At 40.3% G+C, this 23,928-nt stretch overlaps 1 protein-coding gene across 1 annotated transcript in view; it reads left to right on the top strand.

Annotated features, from left to right (window-relative positions):
• The first annotated feature begins 20,643 nt into the window (after positions 1-20,643).
• Positions 20,644-23,928, top strand: part of ALDH1A2 (aldehyde dehydrogenase 1 family member A2) — a 97,354-nt gene continuing 94,069 nt past the window's right edge. The window contains exon 1 of the mRNA XM_037053982.1: positions 20,644-21,287. Coding sequence (XP_036909877.1) covers positions 21,171-21,287 — 117 coding nt within the window. The 5' untranslated portion in view covers positions 20,644-21,170. The remainder of the gene's footprint in view (positions 21,288-23,928) is intronic.

The following is a 23,928-nucleotide window of genomic DNA, read 5'->3' as shown; positions in this document are numbered from 1 at the left end:
ATTGGGAGGGGGCAGGAAGGGGACAGATGTTTAGTCACAGGTCTCATCTACAGTCTATAGTGCTCTGATCCAGTAGGTGAGCAGTGTGGGGGCAGCTGTTAATCAGCAGTGTCCTAATCTAGAAGCCGAGGAAACAGGTAGAGCCTGTGGCCTCTGTTCCCTATGTTAACTTGCTCATCTTATCATGATTATCATCATTATACTCACCTATGTTAAAAAGACCATATTCCACCTCCCCAACAGCTGAGATCCTCTTTCCCTCAAACATGCCCTTCCATGCCCCTTATGAAACCCCAGGACTAAGGTTTCCTCTGAACCCTGATGCTGATGGGCTAGAGGCAACAGAAACTCCAGGCCATGAGACTGTCAAGGAGAAGGTACCAAGTAGCAGTGTGCTGTTAGTATCCAGACATCATTAAGTAGGAACGGAAGTACCAGTGAAATAGACTCTGAAGACCTAAGATCTGGACTTAAAAGAGTACAGGAAAGGCTGGGTTAGGGGAAAGAGGGAATCAGTTCAAGTATTCTGCTGTTCTTACTGATTCTCACCTTTTGGGTACACAAAAGAACGTTCCTAAATAAACTGAATAAAATCAAAAGAGTTTTCCTAGAAATTGAAAGGCGTTGTGCCTTACCATCCCCACTGTCTTGGAGAGGCGCCATAGCCTCCAATCTTCCCTGAGCCACCCTTCCCCCACTATCCTATTTTCATTTTGCCACCAGGGCTTTCTTTCTCCTTTGCAATTACGTCACTTCCCTGATGAAAATACCTTCATTTATCCATGAGCATGTCACAACTTAAGTTCATGATGTTAAGATAAAATGCAACTTCTTGGCATGACTATACCCATTAGCTATTGCTCTATTAAAAAAATTGTCCTACCCTGGGTGATGTGACTCAGTGGACTGAGTGTTGTCAGCCTGCACACTGAAAAGTCAATGGTGTGATTCCCAGTCAGGGCACATTCCTGGATTGGAGGCCAGGTCCCCAGTTGGGGACATGCAAGAGGCAACTGATGGGTGTTTCTCTTACGCATCTGATGTTTCTCTTCTTCTCTTTCTCGCTCCCTTCCCCTCTGTCTGGAAATAAATAAATAAAATCTTTTAAAAAAGAAAGGAAAATGGAAAGCATACTAACATTGGGTTCCATTTTGGAAAAAAATAAAAAATTACCCCCAAACCCAGTGATTTAAAACAGCAATAATCATTTGTTGTCACTCCTGGTTACTGTGGATAGTTCAGGCAGAATACAGCAGGGATGGTTTCTTTCTGCTCTGTGATGTTAAGAGCCTCGCAAGACTCACTGGCCCAAAACATCTGAAGCCCTATCCATTCCACATCTGATGGCTAATGCTGCCTGGGTGCTGGCTGGGACTGGGGGCCAGAACACCCATAACTTAGCTTTTCCACTTGGTCTAGCCTTCTTTACAACATGCTGAACTCCGAAGACAAGGGTCCAGAGAGAAAGAGGAAGGCAGGGAGGGAGGAAGGGAAAAAGGAAGAGAAGGAAGGAGGGGGATGGAAACACACTGGGCGGGATCCATATTGTTTTCTATGACCCAGCTTTATGAGTCACAGGGCACCACTCCGGCCACATCCTATTGGTCAGGAAGGATATACAGATAGCTCAGGTTCAAGTAGAGGGAACAGATACCCCACCTCTAGATAGAGGAATGCAAAATCCTGTGGGGTGAAATATACATTTAAAAGTACAATCTGCTGCATTACATACCTGACCCTTCACCACCAGCCTACCTCTTCATTCCCCTCTACTCCTTGCCACTCATTCTACACTTTGCGTACTGACCTTCTGTTTTGTTTCATTTTTTCCTATGAGCATGACAAACTTTTCTATGCTTCTTTACCTTTGTATACGTTGTCATTATGCTTGGAATATCTTTCCTTCTCCCCATTAACTCCCTAGAGAAAACCTCATGCTTCCAGTCCAAAATCAGTTCCAGCATCTCTATAAAGCCTTCTTGTCCCAGGTCAAAGAATGTTAACTACAATATTTTCTTCACTGGGCTCCTATATGTGTTATGCATATTTCTGTTTTACAAAATTATCTGTTTGAATTTTTATCATCTCCAAATTCAAAGTAACTAAAAAAAAGCCAAGCCTTGTTCTTTATTCACATTTCTCCTCATCTTTTCTAGATGCCAAATATTTAGCACTGTGATTAACACAACATTCTCACTCACTAATGTGTGCTGAATGACCCAACAAAACTTTTAGGCAACCTTCGGAAAACTTTATCATTTCAAAGACAAGGTGGCTCCCCAAACCTGCTATTGCAAATACATACATATTTTACTTCTATCATTGTCTGAAATACCTTACTTCTTTTTTTATTTGTTAACATCCAATTATAATTAACATTAAATATTGTATTAGTTTCAGGTGTACAGAATAGTGGTTGAACATTTGTCTAACTTACAAAGTGATCCCCCAGCAAATCTTGTACCCACCTGACACCATGTATGGCTATCACAATATTAGTGACTGTGTTCTCTAAGCTGTACTTTACACTCCCATTACTATTTTATAACTGCCAACCTGTATTTCTTAATCCTTTTACCTTTTTCACCCAATCCCCCACCCACACTCCCATGTGGCAACCATCAGATGGGGTGGTGGTTGATCTCTTCTTGTTTTTTTTTCTATGAGTTTGCTTCTGTCTTACTTGTTTATCTTGTATTTTAGATTCCACATATAAGTGAAATTATATGGTATTTTTCTACCTCTGTCTCTCTTCTTTTACTTAGCAAAATACTATCTAGGTCCATCCATGTTCTTGCAAATGGAAGACATTTTTTTATGTTCATACTAAAGTATATGTTTCTATTCAGCCTTCAAGTTTCTTAAAATAATACTCAGTTTTTCCAACCAGTATTCTTTTGCTTTTGCAGTTCTCCTTTTATTTTCCAAAACCTTTTTATTTATTTATTTATTTATTTATTTATTTATTTATTCTGACCAGTGTAAAGTGGCATCTCATTGTGGTTTTAATTTACATCTCTCTGATAGCTAGTAATATTGAGTGTCTTTTCATGTGTCTCTGGATCTTCTGTATGTCCTCCTTGGAGAAATGTCTGTTCAACTCCTTTGCCCACTTTTTAATTGGGTTGCTTGTGGAAGACATTCTTTTTTATGGCCAAGTAATATTCCATGTTTTATATATACCACTTTTTCTTTATCCATTTGCTTTTTGATTGGAGCATTTAATCCATTTACTTTAAAGAAATTGTTGATAGGTATGTAGTCATTGCCATTTCACTAATTGTTTTGAGATTGTTTTTGTAGTTCTCTGCTGGTTTCTTATTCTCCTACTCTCTTCTTCTATGTTGATGACCTTCTGTTGTGTTAAGTTTGGATTCCTTTCTCTTTATTTCTTATGTATCTTTTGCAGATTTTTGGTTTTTGGTTACTATGTACTTCATATATACTAAGCTATTTTAAGTTGATGGTCACTTAGATTCAAACACATTCTATAATCACTACCATTTTACTCACCCCTCCATGTTTATGTTTTTGTCATTATTTTCACCTCTTGTGTGTGTGTTTGTGTGTATCCCTTATGTTACTGTTGTAATTACATGTGGTCTCCCACTGTTTCGCCTTTTAACCTTTGTACTAGCTTTAGTGTTGGCTGATCCACTGCTTTTATTATGTGTTTGCCTTTGTCCGTGAGATTTTTTTCTTAGTGGTATTTTCTTATTCATAGATTCCCCCCATTCTTCTTCTTAAAGAAGTTTCTTTAACATATCTTGTAATATTGGTTTGGTGATGATACATTCCTTTAGCTTTTTCTTGTTTTGGATGAAATACTTAAAGCCTTACATTTGTGAACAAGAAAAATGGATACCATACACACACACACATCTGGGAGTAGGGGTGGGAGAAAGAGGAAACTGGATGGTACTAACGCCTCATCAAGGCCAAACACCGACTCAGTCAAAGTATGGATGATGGTGGGCCTTGTGTTTGTAACTAGGGAAGTAGGGGTTGAGCACAGAGACACACTGCAGGGATGAAGAGATAAAGCCACTGAGGAGGGAGAAAAGAAACAGCAAGGGAAGTCTGTGAACATCCGTGAGCAATGCTGCTCTCACAGTTTCGCCCTCAAGCAAATCTTGCTGTCTTCAATGTTCCCTGAACAAACAGAAGCCAGGGTACAGTACCTTGTTCTGCCTGACCCAGGTTCCTCAGCAGAAGGCAGCTCAGGATCTTCCTCCTCCTCCTGCTCTCTCACTGACTCCTCCAGCCCCTGCTGCCCAGGCTGCTGCTCTTGTGGTTTCACAGGAGTAAGTGAAAACCCCTCCCTGCCAGGATCACACCATCCGGGGAACCTCAGATGGACCTTAGGCTGGATACTCTGATAAGATTATCATGAAGTCTGCAGTCTCATTCACAGTTATCCTGCTTTCCAGTCCCTTCATCCTGTTCTGGGCCCTCATTTTCTGTGCTTCTGCAACTGGCGTGTCTCTCTGCACCCGAGTTTCCTCGTCTGTTGTAAAGTGTGTTGGGTTTTATCACCGTTCCACGAACTGCCCGAGCATAAGAATGCTCGGGGAGAGCTCAAGTTGTTAAACACACAGGAGCCCAGGCCCTTCCTTGGGAAGCTGATCCAGCAGGCCTGGGAGGAACCTGGGAATCTATTCTACTCAGAAGTGATGAGGGGGGTGTAGAAAAGCCTGGCTTAGACGGCCTTGAATTCCCTTATTGAACTTGAATGAATGATCTAAATGTTCTCTTTTCTACACAGTTATATAATTAACTTTCCCAAGTGACAGCTCGGATAAGGTTGTGCCATGTCAGCAAGTGTGGGCTTCCACATCAAGCTTACAACTAAGCTACAAAACAACCATCCGTTGGAACCACCTGAAATCTGGCTGAATGGAAATCCTACAACTAGGGAACTAAAGAAGTCACAGTGGAACTGGTAGGAGGGGCAGAGATGCAGAACAGGTTAGTCCCAAACCCATGCGTGTCAGATAAAAATTGAGAGGGGTATCACAGCTGCAGAGATCCTCCCTGAGGAGCTACCTGAGTCCCAGCCCCATACCAGGACCCCAGCCCAGTGTTCCAGAGCCAGCAAGAGAAGTCTCTGTAATTTCCGGCTGCAAAAACCAGAGGGGATTGAGGCTCAGAGCAACAGAGGTCTTCTGGACTCACAGGCAGTTCCCTTAAAGGGCCTGCACATAGACTTACTCACACTCACTCTCTCTAAGTTCTAGCACCCACATATCAGCTTAAAACACACCAGAGACATATGGGGAAGTTGGACATCAGGATGGGAGTTGGGGGGCAGCTTTCTCCCAGACAAGTTCCAGCAGAGGCCAGTGTTCCTTCGATGAGCCCTCCCCCAAAAGAGACAGCAGGCAGGCGCTGTGTTTGAGTCTCCATCAATCTGGCTCACACTGTTCGCCTTGCCTTGGTGATTCCCTGAGGTCCCACCCCACTCAGCTTTCAGGCCCACCCACACTTCACAGGAACTCATCTGTATCAGTTAACTTTAACTGAAATTCATTCTCACTCACGTAGAACTTGATAGAACTACATGTACTATTCAAGAGATGCAGAGGACCAGAACCAAGGCAATAATAGCATTAAGGTGGAGAGAAGAGGAATGGAATGATAGTGAGATGAAAGATACAAAACTTGGTTTAACACATAGACCAGTCTATACCTTTCAGGGTATGGTAGCTCCATCACTGAGAGTGAGTTTCTACTCTTTCTTAGCACCTTTGGGCATCTCACAACCCTTTCCTTTTTATCATGTTGCCTTCTCCTCCTATGGCCTTAGGAATTCTTCTCACCTGGGAATCCTTCGATTCACGCACAAACCTTTTTGGGACTTTTCCTGCTTGCCTGGCTACTTATAATGTTGAATGGCATTAAATTACACATCCCACATGTCTAGGGCTTGCTACCATCTAATTCACATAATATCCCAGTGTAACAAGGATGGAGAAGGGGGCAGGGAAAGAGAGGGGCGGGGAGGACTTACTCTAGCTCCTCATTCTACTAAATCAATTTCTTAGCTTATCATCTGACTTACTTCTTACACAGGTATGTTACACTTTGCTTTCTTTTCCAAATTTTGCTCCAGTCTTCCTGCACCATGCTACTCTTGCCTACGTGTCCTCCTATAATGTAGGCACAGCCCAAGTGCCATCCTTCTGAGTCCCATAGCCACTCTCTCCTCTTCTCTCTATAGCACTGCACACCTGTTAGAGCACGACATCCCCACTCTGCTCCCTGCTGGCCTGAACGAACATAGAACTCCTGATGTGAGATGATGGTTTACACATCTCAATAGTTCCCTGTTCCTAACACTGTTGTGGTTGTTTTTGTTAAATTGTGAAGATGTAATGTAACAGTCATAATTCACTCACACCACAACTCATTTAGCTCAACTGTGGCCCTAATTCTTTATTCCACAGTTTTGAGAATAGCATTATAATATAGGTGAAGAGTTGGAATTGTTTTCCTTTTGCAGTTTAAAAAATAATGCTGATATCCTAATATAAAATCTGTTGTGTTCCAATGAAGACATACATTAGCATGAATATTATCTACAGAAAGTAGGAAACATTTTCAGTGGCTTGGCAGAGTGAGTAAGGAAATAGTCAGGAGTAGATTAGTGTTTCTTGGTTTACTAGTGTGCACATCCTAGTGTTCTGTTGATGTGCCAGCAATATTTGAGTAAGAAATAAAATAAGGATAAGCATATTCATAAATTATAATTTATTTGACAAAATGCAGCTTTTGCTTTGATTTCAATTAAATCACAATATTGTCATGGCCAAGATTTTCATATAATTTATTGATATTCAGAGTAATGATTTAAAGGTTCTTTAAAAATTATGTTTAAAGTGTTCAAATTTGAATATATTTCATCAGAAAATGAATTAAATAAACATAGAAACATTAAAATATTTTTCATAGGCCCTGGCTGGTGTGGCTCAGTGGACTGAGGACCGGCCTGCAAACCAAAGGGTCGCCAGTTCCATTCCCAGTCAGGGCACATGCCCGGGTTGTGGGCCGGGTCCCCAGTAGGGGCCATGAGAGAGGCAACCACACATTGATATTTCCCTCTCTTTCTCCCTTCCTCTCCTCTCTCTAAATATAAATAAAATCTTTTAAAAATATATTTTTCATAGATGTTTTCAAACAAATTACTTTCTAAAATATTTTATATCTTCTATTAAAACAAAAAGGTCAAATAGAAATTAATGTGTATCAAATTAATAAATAAAATTAATCCATTAAAATATAATTACATCTTACCAAATATATTTGTAACTATTTTTCCATTACAGTTTATGTTCAATATTATTTTGTATTAGTTTCAAGTGTACAACATAGTGTTTAGGTAATAGTGTAATTTACAGTGTTCCCTCCATATTCCCAGTTTCCCTGCTACCATATAATTGTTACAGCATTACTGACTACATTTCCTATGTTGTACTTAACATTGCTGTGACTATTTTGTAACTACCAATTTGTACTTAAATTTCATCAATGTTTCACCCCAACCTCTCCCCTTCCATAACCATCAGACTATGAGTCTGTTTCTTTAGAAAATTTTCTTCAGGAAATTTTGTTCTTTAGATTTATTTGTCTTTCTCTGACTTATTTCACTTAGCATAATCCCCTCTAAGTCATCCACACTGTCTCAAATTGTAAGATTTTGTTGATTTTTATAGCCAAGTAATATTTTGTTATATACATGTACCACCATTTTTTTATCCACTCATCCGTTGATGGGCACTTTGGTTGTTTCCATAGCTTGTCTATTGCAAATAATGCTGCAACAAACATAATGGTGCATATATTCTTTCAAATTAGTGTTTTGGGTTTTTTCAGATATAGACCCAGAAGTGGAATTGCTGGTTCATAAGGCAGTTCCATTTTTAATTTTTTGAGGAACATGCATACTGTTTTCAGTAGGGGCTGCACCAATCTGCATTTCCACCAACAGTGCACGAGGGTGCCCTTTGTTCCAATCCTCGCCAATACATCTGTTAATTGAATTATTGATGATTGTCATTCATACAAGTCTGAATTTGCATTTCACTGATAATTAGTGATGTTGAGCATCTTTTCACCTGTCTATTGGTCATCTGTATGTCCTCTTTGGGAAAATATCTGCCCAGGTCCTCTGCCTATATTTTAATTGGATTGTTTTTGTTTTGTTTTTGGTATTGAGTTGTATAAGTACTTTATAAATTTGGGATATTAACCTCTTATCAGATGTATCATTGTTGAATATGTTCTCCCATTCTGTGGGTTGTCTTTTCATTTTGTTGATGGTTTCCTTTTCTGTGCAAAAATGTTTTAGTTTGATGTAGTCCCATTTGTTTATTTTTTCTTTTATTTCCCTAGCCTGATGAAATATATTGAAAAAAATACATGAAAAGAGACATGAATATATTGAAAAAAATACATGAAAAGAGACAAAAATATTGAAAAGAGACATGTCAAAAATTTTACTATGTTTTCCTCTAGGGTTTTTATGGTTTTAAGTCTTACATTTAAGTCTTTAATAAATTTTGCGCTTTATTTTTGCATGTGGTATAAGAAGATGGTCTAGTTTCATTTTTTTTACACATAACTATATAAAATTCCCAATATTGTTTATTGAGTAGACTATCTTCACCCTAATATATGTTCTTGTTTAGTTTGTCAGATATTAATTGTCCATTTAGGAGTGGGTTTACTTTTGGTCTCTCTAATCTGTTCCACTGATCTATATGTTTGTTTTTATGCCAGTACCATGCTGTTTTGATTATTATAGCCTTTTAGTATAGTTTGATATCAGGTAGTGAGATACCTTTTTGTTTTTCTTTCTCAAGATTACTGTGGGTATTTGGGATCTTTTGTTGTTCCACATAAAGTATTGGATTATTTTTCTAGTTCTGTGAAAAATGCCATTGGTGTTTTGGTAGAAATTGCATTGAATCTTTAGAGTGCTTTGGGTAGTATAGACATTTTAACAATGTTAATTCTTCATATTCATGAACATGGTATATGCTTCTATTTATTAGTCTTCTTCAATTTCTTTCTTCAATGTCTCACAATTTTCCAAGCACAGGTCTTTTACCTCCTTGGTTAAATTTATTCCTAGGACTTTTTGATGTAATTATAAATTGAATTGTTTTCATAATTTCTCTTTCTGATAGTTTATTAATAGTGTATAAAAGTGCAACTGAGTCTAACTTTTTATTTTGTATAACACTACTTTACTAAATTTGTTTACCCGGTCTAGTAGTTTTTTGGTGGAATCTTCAAGGTTCTCTACATACAAAGTATCACATCATCTGCAAATAATGACAGTTTTATTTCTGTCTTTCCAATTGGAATGCCTTTTATTGCTTCTTGTTTGATTGCAGTGGCTAGGACTTCCTGTACATGTTGAATAAGAGTGGTAAAAGTGGAAACCCCTGTTTTGTTGCTGATCTTAAGAGAAAAGCTTTTAGTTTTTCCATATTGAATATGATGTGGGTTTGCCATTGTTACCTCTTATTATGGTGAGGTAGGTCTCCCCTATTCTCACTTTGCTGATAGTTTTTATCATAAATGGATGCTAGATTTTGTTATCTGTTGATTTTATTTTTATTTTTTATTTTGTTAATGTGGTGTATCATGTTAATTGATTTGAGAATATTGTACCAACCTTGCATTTCAAATCTCACTCCATCATGGTGTATAATCCTTTTAATGTATTGCTGAATTCAGTATGCTAATATTTTGTTGAGGACTTTGCACCTATGTTCATCAGGAAAGTTAACCTATAATTTTTTGTAATGTCTTTATATTGTTTTGAAATCAGGATAGTGCTGGCCTCATAAAATAAGCTCGAGTGCCTCCCCTTTTCTTGAAATTTTTGGAATAGTTTGACAAGAATAGGTGTTAGTTATTCTTTGAATGTTTAGTAAAACTCACCTGTGAAGCCTTCCAGTTCAAGACTTACAGTTGTTGGGAGGGTTTTTTAAAATTTCTTTGATTTCATTGGTTGTAATCAGTCCATTCAGTTTTTCTGTTTCTTCTTGATTCATTTTTGGAAAGTTCCCAAGAATGTATTAATTCTTCTAGATTGTCCAGTTTGTTGACATGTAGTTTTTAATAATATTTTCTTATTATCTTTTGTATTTCTCTGGTGTCTGTTGTTACTTCTCTTCTTTCCCTTCCAATTTTATTTACTTGGGTTCTCTTTCTCTCTCTCTTTGATGATTCTGGTTAAAGGTTTAATTAATCTTTTTTTATCTTTACAAAGAACCAGATCTTGGTTTTATTGATCTTTTGGGTTTTTTAAAAAAGATTATTTCATTTGTTTCAGTTCTGATCTTTATTATTTTCTTTCTTCTTCTCACAAAGCCCTTCTTTGACCTTTGTTGTTCTTTTTCTAGTTTACGTAGGTGTAAGTTTAGATTGTCTATTTGAAGTGTTTCTTGTTTCTTCAGGTGGGCCTGTATTACTATGAATTTTCCTCTTAGGATTGCTTTCACTGTGTCCCATAAATTTTAGGTTGTGTTTTTATTTTCACTTGTCTCAAGGTATATGGTGACTTCTTCCTTGATTTAATTCATTGTTAACCAATTTTTTGCTTAGTAATATGTTATTTAGCCTCCTTGTAGTTTTTTTTTTTAGTTTTTTCCCTTGTAATTGATTTTTAATTTCATACTATTTTAGTCAGAGAAGATTTACTGAGATTTGTTTGGTGACCTAATATGCAGTCTGTTCTTGAAAATGATCCCTGGGCACTCGAGAAAATGGTATATTCTGCTGCTTTGGGGTGAAATGTTCTGAAAATGTCAGTTAAGTCCATTTGGTATGGTATGTCATACAAGGTTGCTATTTTCTTGCTGATTTTCTTCTTAAAAAAAAAAGATTTTATTTATTTATTTTTGGAGAGGGGAAAGGAGGGAGAACAAAAGGGAGAGAAATATCAATGTGTGGTTGCCTCTCTAGTGCCCCCTACTGGTGAGCCCCCTATGCCTGCAACCCAGGCGTTTGCCCTGATGGGGAGTTGAGCAGGTGACCCTTTGGTTCTCAGGCGGCACTCAATCCACTGAGCCACATCAGCCACAGCTTCTTACTGATTTTCTGTCTAAAAGGTCTATTCATTGGTGTCAATCAGTTTCTATGCCTGTATTACTATTGATCTCTCCCTTTATGACCACCAATATTTGCTTTATATATTTAGGTGCTCCTATATTTGTTGCGTAAATGTTTACAAGGTTATATCCTCTTATTGTACTGACCCCTTTATTATTATGTAATGTTCTTCCATATCTCTTATCTCATCATCTTTGAGTTAAAGCCTATTTTGTCTAATATAAATATGGCCACCTTAGATTTTTTTCATTTGTGTGAAATATTGTTTCCATCCCTTTACTTTGAGTCTCTTGTATAGCTTTTTAAGTGATATGCTTGTTGGGCAGAGTAGTATTCATTGTAGGTCCTTGCTTTTCTTCACAAGGGATTTTGTGCCAGCCCCTTCTGGCCTGAAATGACTCCGTTGAGAAATCAGTTGATAGTCTTATGAAAGCTCCCTTACAGGTAACTGTCCTTCTCTTACTGCTTTTAAGAATCTCTCTTTATCTTTAACCTTCTGCATTTCCATTTTGTTAATTTGTTACTACCTAAAAAACTATCAGTTGGAACACAAAGAAGATCAAGAAAATGGCTGTTGGACACTCTTGGAAAACAATACTTCCACTTTTGAAGAATTTTTTGTACTCATGCCGAGAAGGAGGACTTGATAGGTTAATTCATCCAACCTCTGTGTGTGCACTGCTCACATCCTCCCTGCACTGGAACGATGAGAGCATTGACACGCTCATCTTCTGGCAGTCAGTGTTGTCTTGTGTTTTCAGGACACAGAACAAGAGATGACAAAGAGCCTTTTCTTGAGACCTGAACAGTGTTAGTTACCACAGTAGATGTTTTGGGTTACTGTCACCAAAAGTCAGCTCCTTAACAATTCTTTATTAAACTTGCTTTTGTTTTATTTGTAACTGCAGGGCTTTCTACCTCTGTCTTACTCTGGTACCACTTATATATTCTCCTTCCAGCTCTTCTGACCACACCAGGGGCCTTCTTCTTTCTCTCTCCCTGTGCTCCTTCTACTGAGAGCAGCACGAGGAAGATTTATTCACATTAGCATTATTTTAATACTGACGAAGGCAAATCACCCTCAGAACACATGAAATCTAGGTATATTTGTTGTCAGTTATGAAGATTTTCCTTATGAACATCCAATTACGAATTCTTCGAGGTATAACCAGACCTTATAGTTTTCTTTTTTATATCCTCTGGGAGTCCAGCCACTGTGAGACATGTAAGAGGTCATTAGTATTAGACATATGAATACTTCAGTAATTCACTTTTAGGATATTTGATATGCTTACTTGCTACTCTAGCAAAGATATTGGGACTTTGCACTGGAAAGAACATAAGAAATGTGGTCTTTTAATAATCTGAGTGTCTGCTTGTATGTAAAGAGTATAAAGTGGAAAAAAACCTTGTGATGTCCCAATGATGTAGTACACACATGTCCTTAAAATACTTTCACTGTCTCACTGCAGACACAGGTTAAAAGTCACTTGTTCAATTCTAGCTTTGATGGGAAGATCTCACATGTTTTGGAAGTGATTTCTGATTATTTTCCTCATAATCTTGCCATGGCTAAAAATAGTTTTCAAGTGAATTCTAGCTCTCACCCACCTTTTCTGAAACTCATGACTATTTCATCATTACTAAAGTATGCCTCTACTTATTCATAACAGAGAACTAAAATGCCAGAGTATTAATAACTAAAAATATTGTGAAAATTGATTTTAGTTCCCTAAATTATCTAGATTCCCAATATAACTTTGTATTGAAACCTCTAGATGTCTGACCATATCTCTAAGTCTATAAAATCAAGTGAATTTGGAATGATCCTAAAGTTTATTAGAGTAACTGAAAGGTTTTATTTAATTTGTGATATTAATTTTTTTTACTGAGTTTATTTTCTCAAGTGTTCTGTACGAATAACTCAGGTTAGAAAAACTCAATCATTAGAGATGACAAACTAGACCTATACGTTTCTGCATGGAAACGTGCCTTCAGATGTGCATTATTCTGATTCCCATTTTCCTTAGTAAGGCAGCATCTCTGGACAACGTATTGTCTTTCCTATGTTAGCAGGTTGATAAAACTCCTTAGGGCATTAGCAATATGCAGAAATGTTAAAACTCGAAGTTCAAGCCATTTTGGTCACATAGCAGGCTCTTTTCTTTTTCCACAACAAGAAAAGCTTGATCCTTTCAACTGCCAGGCAGATGTCACCTAAGTGCGGTCTCCAGATTCATTAGCCCATAATGAATGAATCTATTAATTGAATATGTAAGTTGGCTAATTAGATGTAAGACATTTCTTCAGATTTAAAGGGTAATAATAAAAAATTTAAACTGCACACCAGATCAAGCATTTAAGAAAGTGATAAATGTGAACTGCAAAGTGCACAAGTCCAATGTAAATTAGTTAATTGCCTGTTAATTTAGGTGAAATACATTAGCGGAAAGGTCAGTCCATTTGGAGATGGATGTGTTTTTCAAATAGTAAATTAAAAAATAGCGAACCAAAGAGCACTACCAAGTGGGAAGCACGGAACACACTTTCCCAGTCCAGAGGTTGCAGAGTGGGCTCATGTGGCCCCACAGAGTTAACCTGCTGTGGGGAACCAGTGATTCTCAAATTGGGCTGTCTTTTAGGCACCAGGAAACCCTATTAAAAATATCAGTGTCAGGGCCCTGGCTGGTGTAGCTCAGTGGATTGAGCGCGGGCCTGCGAACCAGAGGATCACGGTTTGATTCCCAGTCAGGGCACATGCCTGGGTTGTAGTCCAGTTCCCTGCAGGCCAACTCCCAGCAGGGGACACACAAAAGGCAACCATACATTGATGTTTCTCTCCCTCTCTCCTTCCCCTCTAAAGATAAATAAATAAATAAAATCTTTAAAAAAAATATCAGTGTCTTGGGCCTCTTCTTAGACAATTTAAAATTTCTGGAGGGGGGACCAAGGCATCCACATTGTTAAAAGGTCCCTAAATGACTATAATGGGAAGCTGGGTGCAAAACCACTGGAATCTTCCACGAACACCTGACCCTCCAAATAAGCAGGAATAAAGTGGCAACATCAACCTGGACCAGGGATATAAGCATCAGAAACATGACCTAGTGTCCTAGTTAATGCACTTTTCTTCCTAAGCGGGGGGGGGGGGGGGGGGGGGGNGGGGAAGGGAAACAAGCTGCCTTGGTCAGTCTTCTGTTTTCCCTTTTGGCTAGGTCTGTACCAAAGGCTCTTATGCCTGAGAACATTTAATTTGGACTTGGGAGGTAGGAAGCAATCTCAGCTCCAAGCATAGGCTTTTGGGAATTCCAATTTTACAAATAGTTAAACTTAATGGATAACATTAGTTATCTTTATACCTAAAAAAAAAGGTCAAAGGAGTTCTTTGTAGAGACCTGTTTTGAACAATGTTATCTTTATACCCTGTGCCTTACTTGTGCCTCCTCCCCTGCTCACGCTGCGCCTAGGAGGGGTATAAAGTCCCTAGTAAGCCCCGACGAAACTTTTTGTGAACAGGTTGTCTCCTGTATGAATCCTCTTTCATTTTCACCATGCGTTGCATATTCTGACTTCTTTCCTTCCTTGTGACCCCTGAACAAATTTACATATATGGTTACTGTTATTCCGCAGACTTCATTTTTGCTCTTCACATTTTACGTTGGTGCTTGGCTCACAACATATCATCAGTAAGCAATAGTATTTGTTCTAAGCTATTTGATGGATAGAGGGAGAAAAAAAAATCCAGGTTTAGCAACAGCAGTCAGGGCATCACAGATACTTTGAAAAGGGGAAGATGTATGCCTGAAGCAAAAGACCCCTCCCCTGTAGTTTGACAAGGAGGCTGGCCATTTCCTCTCTGTTATCAAGACAGCTGTAGTGTTCTTCATTATGTTTTCTGTGGCTCATTCCACCAGGTAAAAGAGGGAAACAGTCTGGTTTTCTAGTGAACATGAGTGTGAATCCCTGTCCCAAATATCACCCAAGTTCCTGTGAGAATTTCTTATGCCCAGAGACCCTTTGGATGAATGACTATATATAAGGACAGAAAGACTTTGAAAGAAGTTTATGTTTAAGAATGGGAGAGAATAAGTAGCATAGATGGTAGGTAGAAAATAGACAGGGGGAGGGTAAGAATAATATGGTAATGTAGAAGCTAAAGAGCTTATAAGTATGACACATAAACATGAACCAAAGGGGGGAATGTGGGTGGGAGGGGGTTTGCAGGGTAGAGGAGAGTGAAGGGGGTGAAATGGGACAACCATAATAGCATAATCAATAAACTACATTTTAAAAAAGGGAGAGTCCGAAAGTAAGTAGTAACAACCAAGAGATATGTGTGGATATAAAGAATTTTCAATTAAAAAGAGAAATGAAAACCAAGGAACTGCAAAAAAGGAGAAAATTTAACTTAGTTACACCCCAAGCACTTATTTAGGTGAGAAAATACAAGATTCTCGAGCTTGCCTATTAGTAACACTTCCTGACCTACCGTGATAAAAACAGTTGCTTTCGATCTGAGACGCATCCACGTGACTTGCTCTGGGACAGTGCATGCTCTGTGAGCAAGACTACAGTGTTATAACCACTTCACTTTCTACGGTGAATAGGCAAATGGACACTATCATTCTTTTCTTAGAAGTCAAAGGTCTTCTGACTTCTGAAGACCCTCTCTTTCAATGCAAGTTCCTCTCTTAAACTATTTGTAGTCTAAAGTTAGTCTGCATTCTGAGATACTTTTCTCCAGAGTAATTCAAATTAAAAATGTAACAACTCCAAAGATTTCTCATCAGTAGCAGATAAAAACATTAAACTCAAGTTACTGCTTTTTAAATAATATCACTTGCACATACATACCATGAACTGCAGGGGGAGCTAATGCCCTTTTTCCTCAGGTCTGTCAGAAGAGGGGGCACAGCTAGGTTTTTAATTTTTCCCTATGCCGCTCACGTGTGATTATTGCTACGGTACTGAGCTCATCTCTGCAGCAAGACTGAAGCCTTTAAACATATACAAGGTGGAACTGGGCTTTACAACAAAGACGAAACCAGTTTCCACTTTTAAAATAGTCTCCTGAGGTTCCCAAAAGATGGAGGATATATTTTAAAAGGAAAGAACTGTATTTTGTATCAAAACATGATTTTGGAGTCATGAACAATGAGAAATCTACTCCTTGCAACCACAAATACGCCTTTTCCTGGACTACAGTGACAGGGGCATAAGGGACTTAATATGCACTGAATTTTTATGGTTCTTAAAGGCCACAATCTCAGCCTCTTTTCTTGAAGATGTTGAAAGGAAAAAGAAAATTAAATGAGCATTTAGATCCCAAATAAAAAGTTAATATTCACATTATATAAAAATATAAGTGAATTTTTTCATAGAAGTTTTCATAATGAGTACAAAATACTTCATTAAGCATTTCTGGATGGAAATATGTAAACCTCTACACAAGCTTTTGTTAATAAATTAAATACCACTTCTCCATAAATATGCCATGCATTAAGCTTTCCTGTTCAAGTTTTTCAGGAAACATTTCACATAAAGTAGCCCAGTCTATTCCATCTGAGATGAATGAGATCATTAGGAGACACGTATCTGAAATAAGCACTCATTCTGCATACAACCCAAGGGCCCTAATTTTTAAAAAATATTTCAAACAATGTGCCCCTTTCAAATCATTAGACTTAGAGACATTTAAGGAACTAATTCAGTTAGAAGAGAAAAATGCTATCACGTGTGATTTATTTTTGCAGATAAATTAAAATGCAAGTGTATCTGTTGGAAAAGGTAGGCTGTCATCACGGTTAGTGATGGGAACAGGAAAGCCATTAAGCAGGGCTACCTGAGGTTGAAATAGCCCCTGATCGTGGAAGCTTGGAGTTCAAGGTAGGCATTTGGTTACTGTCAAAATCGAAAGTATTCCTTTTGGGGAAGGGGGGAGGAATTTTTATGTTCCATTCAGTTTCCTCATTAATTTCTACAACATGTTTCTCAAATAACAAATATTTTTTCCTCCTCAACGAAAAACTAAAAAGAAGCCTAAATTGCTATGGTTTTATACCTTAAAGTCAAATGTCCCATAAAACTGATGGCTTAAAATTAAAATTTTGCATTCTAGTAATTAGGTGAGGAAATATAAGGCAAGAATTTATTTTTCTCCTCTACAAGCCCAGAATACTGGCTCCTGCAGGTCTAATGAACTATATTCACAAGGAAACAGAGCATGCTGCAGCTTACATTCCCTTGCACAGAGGTTCCAACCAATATGTGTCGTAAACAATAAATAGTCAGATTGGCGGGGAGTGGAAGAAGGAAACATAAGGGTGGGTAAAAATGTTTCTTAACCAAATCAGGGAAAAGACTGAAATTCAGAATATGATCAACCTGAAGGTAGTTGTGGGAAAGACTGCCACGTTCATCATTTTGAAATCTATAGAGGAAACAAGAAGATAACAAAACGAGATGATACAAGAAAGAAGGGGAGGGAAGAATAATAATGTGAGAAGAGATGTTATGGCAGCCTTACAAGTAAGTAACAGAAGAATAAATCCTATGGACAGAAGCCGAGAAGTCATACACTGTCCCCATCTTGAATTAAAGAGCTTGGCTGGAAAACAAATGAGCTGAAGACAGGGGGAAATTTTTTTTCAGAGGATGATTCTATGAAGAAAAATATTCTTAAAAATCTATGATCAGGTTTATAACACAGGTGGCAAACGCAAGGCCTGCAGGCTGAATCCGGCCCTCCACCTTCTTTTATCCAACCTGGCACCTTGTTTCTACCCCGTGACAGCGCAGAGCTCCTTGCTCCTAGTTAAGGAGTAGTTACATTTATACAGGCCTAACATTACATTCGGCCCTTGGAAGGCAACCATGAGGCTGATGTGGCCTCCAGTGAAAATGAGTTTGACATCCCTGGTTTCTAGTGAAAGATGCGGCAAAACAAAATGAAATCTAAGGTCAGGAAGAGAAAACGTTTCTTAGAGAGTATATAGAAAAGTAGACAAACAGGGCCATGGGAAATGTGTTCTGTCTTTTGCTCATACCACTCAATAAAAATTCTTATTAAATAGTTCCTATGTGCTGCATGCTGTTTTAGGAATTGAGGGAAGGCACAAATGAAATAGAAGATACAGTCCCTGTGCTGATCACTTCACTACCTAGTTGGAGAGCAAGTCTCACAGAGAAGCAGCCCTTAGGGAACAGTTGAAACCAGCCTGCCATCAGCCACTGTACTAGATCTTTCGGAGATAGTTATGAGAAGCCAAGGGATCCTCATTCTCCTGTCTGGAGAAGAAGGGAATCTCTTAATTTGCTCTACCACACTGAGTAACAAATGCTAATAATCCCATCACACACTTCCTTCTTTGGGAGAGATTTTCCAGCCCTGGTGATAGAACTGGAGTTAGCAAGCAAGAAATGGGTCAAAGATGAACAACCCCACCTTATGTTCTGAGAAAAAATAGAAATCACTAGTTTTTAGTCTGTGATAGTCTCTCTTGACAATATTCATTTATCAGTTTAATTTTTATAGACTTTCCTCTTCTCCTTGGAATCCTTGGGTGGTTTCTCAGTGTCTCAAGAATTAAGGTCTCTACAGTCTTGAGTTCTGCCTTGCCCGCCTCGTCTGCTGCTCCTCCAGCCACACTGATGTCTCCTAAGAAGTATTCTCACATCTCTATGCCTTTGTTCTTGTGGATTCTTCTGCCTTTACTGTCCTTTCCTCCCTCGTTGAAGTCTCACCTCTTCTTCAAGGCCCAGATGGCCTCCCCCATGGTGGGGCACCCTGATGGTGTTGTTGATGCTCATTTGTAACTTTTCCCCACAACCTCCCATAGTCAGTGATCTCCCTCTCGGGGGGAAGGGTTTCAAGCTCACATATGGTAAGGGATGTCTCTCTTGTTTGTAACCCAGCCTCCAGCATCTTGCCTTGGGTTGGAAAGCACTCAAAATACGTTTGCAGAATTGCTTTACCAGCATTGTTGATTTATTTCCCTTGCTGCTACCTTCTCCCTCTCTCCCTAACTAATTCTAAGACTGTTCTTTTTTATTCCTCAGTTGTATCTCTAACCCATAGGCTTTAATAAAAGTATCTCATGAGACCTGGCCAGTGTGGCTCAGTTGGTTGGAGACTCGTCTGGCAGCTGAAGGGTTGTGGGTTCAGTTCCTGGTCGGGGCACATGCCTAGGTTTCAGGTTTGATGCCTGGTCTGGGTGCACACAATCCCCAGTCAGGCACCTCCGGAGGCAACCAATAGACACTTCCCTTGCACATTGATGTTTCTTTTTCTCCTTTCCTTTCTCTCTACAAAGTAATGAAAAGATGTCCTGGTGGGACTAAGAAAATTTTTAAGTGTATCTCCTGAGCATATACTGTTATTAAGGCACAGTATTTGAGCATAGAGATCCCTTGTGAGTCAAGATCTCTCAACCGCCCAAGCTGAGGTCCCTAGCAACTCCATGAAAACAATCCATTCAGATAACCTTGGTGTATACTTTAAGCTAAAAGTTATTTCTATACACCTAATAGTAAAATGAAATATTTTTTGTCTATTTCTATTGTTGTTTAGCATCCAAGAACCAAGCATTAGACAGTTTTTGGTACTGAAGTATTTAAGGCAAGATCTTTTCTGGCTGACACTTTACATCCAAAGAAATGGGGTACTAAAGGCTCTGAAAATTGTACTTAAGATAATAAGTAGTAGGCCCCTGTCAGGCTTACGATGGGAGTGAGGAGGGGAAGTGACCTATAGAGGTCTTTTTATTTGAACTCCAGATTTAGACCACTGAGCCCTAAATCCATTCTAGTATGGCATCTTTGGGTTCTTGATGGACACTTACATGCTGACCTTTAGGCTCCCACAAACTAGAATAAGGCCTTTGAGGGCTATGGAAACAGTTAAAATAGGGTGTGTAAATATGGAAGCTGACCCCAAAGAGGAAGTTAAGTGAGGAGCCCGATGTCTGGCGAGATAACTGTTAGCCTGAAGAACAAAAAAAAGCAAAAACAAGTGTATCTTTGTGTGTTTGGGGGTGAGGAGCATACGGGTTGGAAGTATGGATCCGAGAAAAAAGATTAGAGTGAATGAAACTTCCAAGTATTAACATGTGAAGACCAAGACCCCATCTCCTCCAGGCACTGTTCAGACAGCCTGGGGCGGTCCCGGTCGGCAGAGGGCAGCAGCTGGGCGGGAGAAGCCTGCCCAGGGACGCTCGCAGTCACGGGGCTCTAGGGATACTCATTTTGAGTGTAAGGCGGGGGACTCGCACTCCTCGTTACGCGTCCCTGACCCAGCAGCCAAGGCGAACCTCGGGTTCGGCTGTGGGGAGTGGGTGTGTGCGGAGGTCGTTGCAAAAGACTCTGCGTCCCTGCCCCGGGGAAGGAGAGCTGAGGGCGCCCCCTCCCTGGTCCCCGGGAGAAAAAGACAACCGGGGTTTGGAAGGTCCCGGGACGCGGGTGGGAAGGGATCTCTGCGCCCCATGCAGCTGCGTCCCGGGCTTGTCCCTCAGACAAGATTAGAGGGCCCCGGGACCGCGGGTCCCGTTCTCGGCTACGCGTGAGCGGCAACCCCCTCCCGTTCGGGGGCCTCCGCCAGTCTCCTCCCGTCCCGCTTCCGGGGCCACGACCCGCGCCTCCCATCGGGAAAGGTGCGTCTCCCGCGGACGCCGTCCCGGCTAGAGTGAGGCCGGCTCCGCTTTCCGAGTCCCGTGCGGCTGCGCCGCAGGTTCGCGGTTCGGCCGTCGAGGACGGCGGCGTGGGCGTGGGCCGGTTCCCGCGGCGGCCGGCAGTGCGGTACGCACTTGACCGTGGGCGCGGAACGAGCGCGCGGGCGGACGGCTGGCTTTATGTAAATCCGAGGGTGCCTCGGCGTCCTAGGTAGGATGGACCAACCCCCGCGCCTCGGCCCTCACGTCCAATAAGAAGAGCCCCAGCTTGACACCTGCCTATATACAGGCGAGCGCGCCCCCGGACCGCGGACAGCGCGCACCTCCCGCACAGCCCGCACAGCCCGCTCCGCAGGGCCAGCGACACCCCGGCCCTCCACCATGACTTCCAGCAAGATCGAGATGCCAGGTGAGGTGAAGGCCGATCCTGCCGCCCTCATGGCGTCCCTGCACCTTTTGCCGTCGCCCACGCTCAACCTCGAAATCAAGTACACGAAGGTAAGTCGCCGTACACGGAGACCTTCTAGAACCTTCCTTACTTCCTCTGCCTGTTAGGGGGCGAGGATAGCCTGACAGGGCTGGGGGTCAGGGTCGCCTGGGCCAGCCTGTCATCTCCGTGCCGCAGAGGGGACGCCCCGTTTTCGGGGCTGGGGCCTTTGAAGTTCCGAAGGTGTCTTGGAACACCTCGGGGATTCAGCACTACTACTCAGCGTGGCGCTGAGGGTTGCCGTCAACGGTTTTTTCAACAAACCGCATCTGCCACTGCCTTCCGAGGCGTTTCCCGGGGTCCCGACCGCTGGACCGCTGCGGGGAAGGCGGCGGCACCGCACTGACTCCTCAAACCGGAGAGGAGGGTGTCCCGCCTGGTTGGCCGCGCAGCGTGGCTGACTCCTGTCGGCCCTCCGCGTTTGGGGGCCCGTTAGCTGCCCGTCCCGCCCAGGTCCTCGGAAGTTCCGACGGTGCGCAGCGGCTTTCCCGTAGGAATTGTCAAGACACGCCGCGGTCTGGCTGCCTGCACAAATTTCATGGAAACCTGGCTGCCGCGAGTACAGTGGATCCAATGTCAGCATTGCATTCGAATTTTGTAGGCAGTGGCAGTTTTCCTGGAAAACTTGGAAGGTCTTTTTATTTGTGCAAATTAACAGGTTCGCTTTTGAACTGAAAAATATATATATGCTTTGTAACGAACTCTGACATCTTGGGTTTGCCAAGTAGGATTTTTTCCCACCACATTAAAGAAAGAATATGTGTTCGCTACCTAATATAAATCAAATTTACTTTCTTTTCATCAATTTTACATAGAAAAATTTTATTATTAATTACTCATATGGGGGATTTATAATGTTATATCATTTGGGGCCAGGGAGATGGGGTTTAAAGTCCTGTTTCTTGGAGTTCATTTTACAGTTTTTTTGTTTGATTTTGTTTCTTCCCGTCGATCTCCACCCTAAACTTCTCCCGATTAACTTAAACATTCACTGAGCACACACAGTATGGTTAAAGTTGTTTTCCATCATGCTTATTACAAGATAAACTAAATTTTGTCGAGAAGTAAATTGTTTGGTTCTGACTTAATGCTTGAAAGAAATACAAAAAAACCCAACATCAGAATATTAAAATTTTACTTACATTGAGCTTTAGGTTACAAAATCAGGGTGATCTGTGTTTTGAATGCTGATTTAGATGAATTTGATGTACCTGTTAGCTCTTTTAGATGGTGTGACAAATTTTTGAAAGCCCTTTTAATGAGAGGTCGTTAATGGTTACAGCCACTTAGGCATTGTTTGCACAACAATAGTGCCAATGTGTGGCACATCTCGGGGTTTCAGGACCAAGCAGGGAAAGCCTGCAGCAGAAAAGTTTTTCTTTATGAGGGTCCCTAACCTCTGTAGCCTCACTTGAAAGTTATTAAGATGCAAGATCTACTTGTGAGAGGGGACCTAATCCTCAAATCGGGGAGGGTTTGATTTTAATCTTAGTTTTGATCTGATTTCCTTCACAGCCCTGAAAGAAGTTTTAGGTATGCAGTGGGTATCTCGGAATTTAATTCGGAAGCTCTTCCAGTTCTTTTTTTTTCTAACTACTCCTGCTCTCTTTTTTCCTCTTGTTCTCCTCAGTAGGAAAGACAACTGATTTATAGCTAATTGAAGTCTTTAATGTGGAGTCTTTTCGCTCAGGGGAGACTTTTATCCAGTATCCACTTTCCCACTTATTACAAAGAAAAACAATCAGAAATGAAATAATGGATTGTAACTTGATTCTTTAATTTGTGGGGAGGAGGCACCTTATTTTTGGCTTGACAAACAACCCTCATAAACACTAAGTAATACTAATCTAAAGGTGATCTCTTTTCACGAAACCTTGTAAAATCAGATATCTGTGAACGTTCCCAGCACCTTTCCTCCTCAGCTCTTTAGTGAGAATTTTAAATTTTCTGACCCAAGCGTTGTGGTCAGGCAGCTTTTACAATGTGGAGCAGAAGCTGCTTTTTTAGCAGCCAAGGGTAAGGGCGAGTGTGGATTTACTGAAAAGGAAAAGAAGATTGGTGGAGAGTGTTTTAAAATTCACTTACGATTAGAAGTGAAGGAAATTATATTAGCAGTTCTAAGCAGAAGAATGAACAAGGTAGAATGGACAGTAAGACCTTTAGAACAGTGATACCACACTCACAAGGAATTAGCCCTAAAAGGGTAATTAGTGACTAAAACATTATTATGCTGGAGGGCTTGTTAAATAAGGCATAGGAAAAACACAACAATATCTGTGTCAGAAAATGGTATAAGACATATTTAGATGATCCTTAATCGTTTTTGTCTTGTTAAACAAATACATCCTTAGTGAAGGCTATGCTATAGGATTTTTAAATATGTTTTGGGGAGCAACATAAAGCTACTACTGAGAATTTCAAGTAGCATGCATTGAGAAAACTTTTCACTATGCTCTGGTATTTTTCTGTTTTTTCTTCATTATTCTCTTCTAAAACTATTTTGCATTTTAAAAATAAAAGGCGAATGGGGAGATAATTAGAAAACAAAAGTGGATGCCTTTGTTTGTCAAAGGTCCTGTGGAAATGCCCCCAAATTAAAGTTCAATCTCCAAGGATCTTGAAAGGGCTAACCTTCTGGTTTTGTATGTATTG

The sequence above is a fragment of the Sturnira hondurensis genome, unplaced genomic scaffold, assembly GCF_014824575.4.
Source record: "Sturnira hondurensis isolate 20B ecotype Veracruz unplaced genomic scaffold, ASM1482457v3 Scaffold0008196, whole genome shotgun sequence".
Taxonomy (NCBI): domain Eukaryota; kingdom Metazoa; phylum Chordata; class Mammalia; order Chiroptera; family Phyllostomidae; genus Sturnira; species Sturnira hondurensis.
The sequence above is the reverse complement of the archived record's forward strand: the minus strand, read 5'-3'. Positions and strand labels throughout refer to the sequence as shown.